Source organism: Otolemur garnettii, unplaced genomic scaffold (assembly GCF_000181295.1).
Source record: "Otolemur garnettii isolate 467f Iridium unplaced genomic scaffold, OtoGar3 scaffold00204, whole genome shotgun sequence".
Classification (NCBI taxonomy): Eukaryota; Metazoa; Chordata; class Mammalia; order Primates; family Galagidae; genus Otolemur; species Otolemur garnettii.
In genome coordinates, this window is record NW_003852599.1 from 511,288 (window position 1) to 513,332 (window position 2,045).

Genomic DNA, 2,045 nt, shown 5'->3' on the forward strand with positions numbered 1-2,045 from the left:
TGGGGATTCGAACCCGCCACCTTAGGTGTATGTGGCTGGCACCTTAGCTGCTTGAGCCACAGGTGCCGAGCCGAAACATTATCTTTCAAAATTTATTTTGAAGTTGACAGTTATTTAATATGCCAACTGTACTAGTTATTTATGTCTTTGCTTTTTGTTTTTTTCAGACAGAGTCTCAAGCTGTTACCCTAGGTAGAGTGCGATGGCATCATAGCTCACAGCAACCTCAAACTCTTGGGCCCAAGCAATCCTCTTGCCTCAGTTTTTCTGTTTTTAGTAGAGACAGGGATCTTGTTTTAGCTCAGGCTGGTCTTGAACTCCTATACTCAAGTAATCCGCCCACCTCAGCCTCCCAGAGTGCTAGGATTATAGGCATGAGCCACCATGCCCTGCCTGTATCTTTGCTTTTCAAAAGGATTTTTGTGCTTCAGAGAATAACACACATATAGCAATGCTGTTGACAGAGAATTTTATTTATAAGATCCTCTCACAACTCATTTGTTCTGTGGATAAGGTTATTAGAGGTTCAGAGAAATTAAAGGCCTTCCCAAACCACCAGGATAGTAAGTGGCAGAAGTGCTTAGGCCTGGGTTTGACTCTCATTGAGGAGCTTTTGCAGCCTTATCATGCTGTTTTCTGTTATTCTTTGATCATTGACTACTTTTATTTATATATAGCTTTGCCAGGATTTACATGATCACAAATTGTTATACATACTGTGGTGGTACTTGGTACTGTTAAGTGCATGCAGTAGTCAAATGGGAATTTAAAAAATGTTTTTGTCTAGTCCTTACCTATCTCGTTTTTTTCAACCAAGGACTTTTGTTCGCAAGTGTAAGTGGGAGTTAGGAAAATGCAACTAGATCTCTTGGCTCTGTTTTTCCTCTGCTGAACGTTGGAAGAATAAGAGTTACCTTGGGCTACACATTAAATTCACAACTACTAATGGCAGCTGATAAATAACAAGAACAAAAGGTCTATGCGTAGTTCTCATGATACACAGCATCACAGATAAGTAAAAAATGTCCTCACAAAATCAGCATTCGACCCTTGGGTTGCATACCCCTGGCTAGGCAGAAGATACAATGTGATGGTATTTCAGAAAGGTCACCCCAGCCAGAACTTCCAGCAAATCATGTAAGAGGGACTCTTGTTCATAGCACACTATATACTTAATAATCATTAAATAGTAACATAGGTATTATTCAGCACACTTATTTGTGCTTTAAATGAAATTTGGAAATCTTATCAAGAAGTTCCTTTTGAAGTGAAATTGGTAGTCTTTCTTAATTTTAAGTAGTAATAATAGTACAGTTGTCCCCTGGTGTCTGTTGGGAATTGGTTCCATGCTCTCCCTTGAATACTATTATAAAATCTGTAGGTGCTAAAGTCTAATACAACATAACACAGTATAACAGTTTACTGATAAAAGGCCTTGTGTATGTCTTTATGCTCTGAGTAACGTATAGAGTAGCTCTTGCTTTATATTCATTTGCAAATTATCTTATTTACAGAATTTGGAGGTTTCGGTTCTGTTAGTGGGAAAATTGAAATAGAAATCAAGATCAACCATGAAGGAGAAGTAAACAGGGCCCGTTATATGCCCCAGAACCCTTGCATCATTGCAACAAAGACTCCATCCAGTGATGTTCTTGTTTTTGACTATACAAAACATCCTTCTAAACCAGGTACCTTCCCCTTTCTGTTCAAGTGCAAATGACTGTGGGAGTACATGACTCTGCTCATTTGGTTTAATTGCTGGTTGTTATTTGTATAATTTAACATCTTCTGATTTATATTGATGTGTGGATGTTCATGGTTTTTCTCTTAAGTGAAAAATAATGCTTCTTTTTATAGAACATAATGATGGCATAGATTAAACATTATCTATTTAGTTGAAACAGTTTCTTTATTGCTTATAAGTGCTAAGAGCTTTAGACATCAATGGATCAAAAGTCCATAATATTGGCTCGGCGCCTATAGCTCAACCGGCTAAGGCGCCAGCCACGTACACCTAAGGTGGCGGGTTCGAATCCCCAGCCCGG

At 38.6% G+C, this 2,045-nt stretch overlaps 1 protein-coding gene across 1 annotated transcript in view; it reads left to right on the plus strand.

The window, feature by feature from the left end:
* Positions 1 to 2,045, plus strand: part of RBBP4 (RB binding protein 4, chromatin remodeling factor) — a 22,721-nt gene that overhangs the window by 13,896 nt on the left and 6,780 nt on the right. Inside the window, 2 exon segments of the mRNA XM_003804020.2 lie at positions 1,254 to 1,279; positions 1,515 to 1,688. Coding sequence (XP_003804068.1) covers positions 1,254 to 1,279; positions 1,515 to 1,688 — 200 coding nt within the window.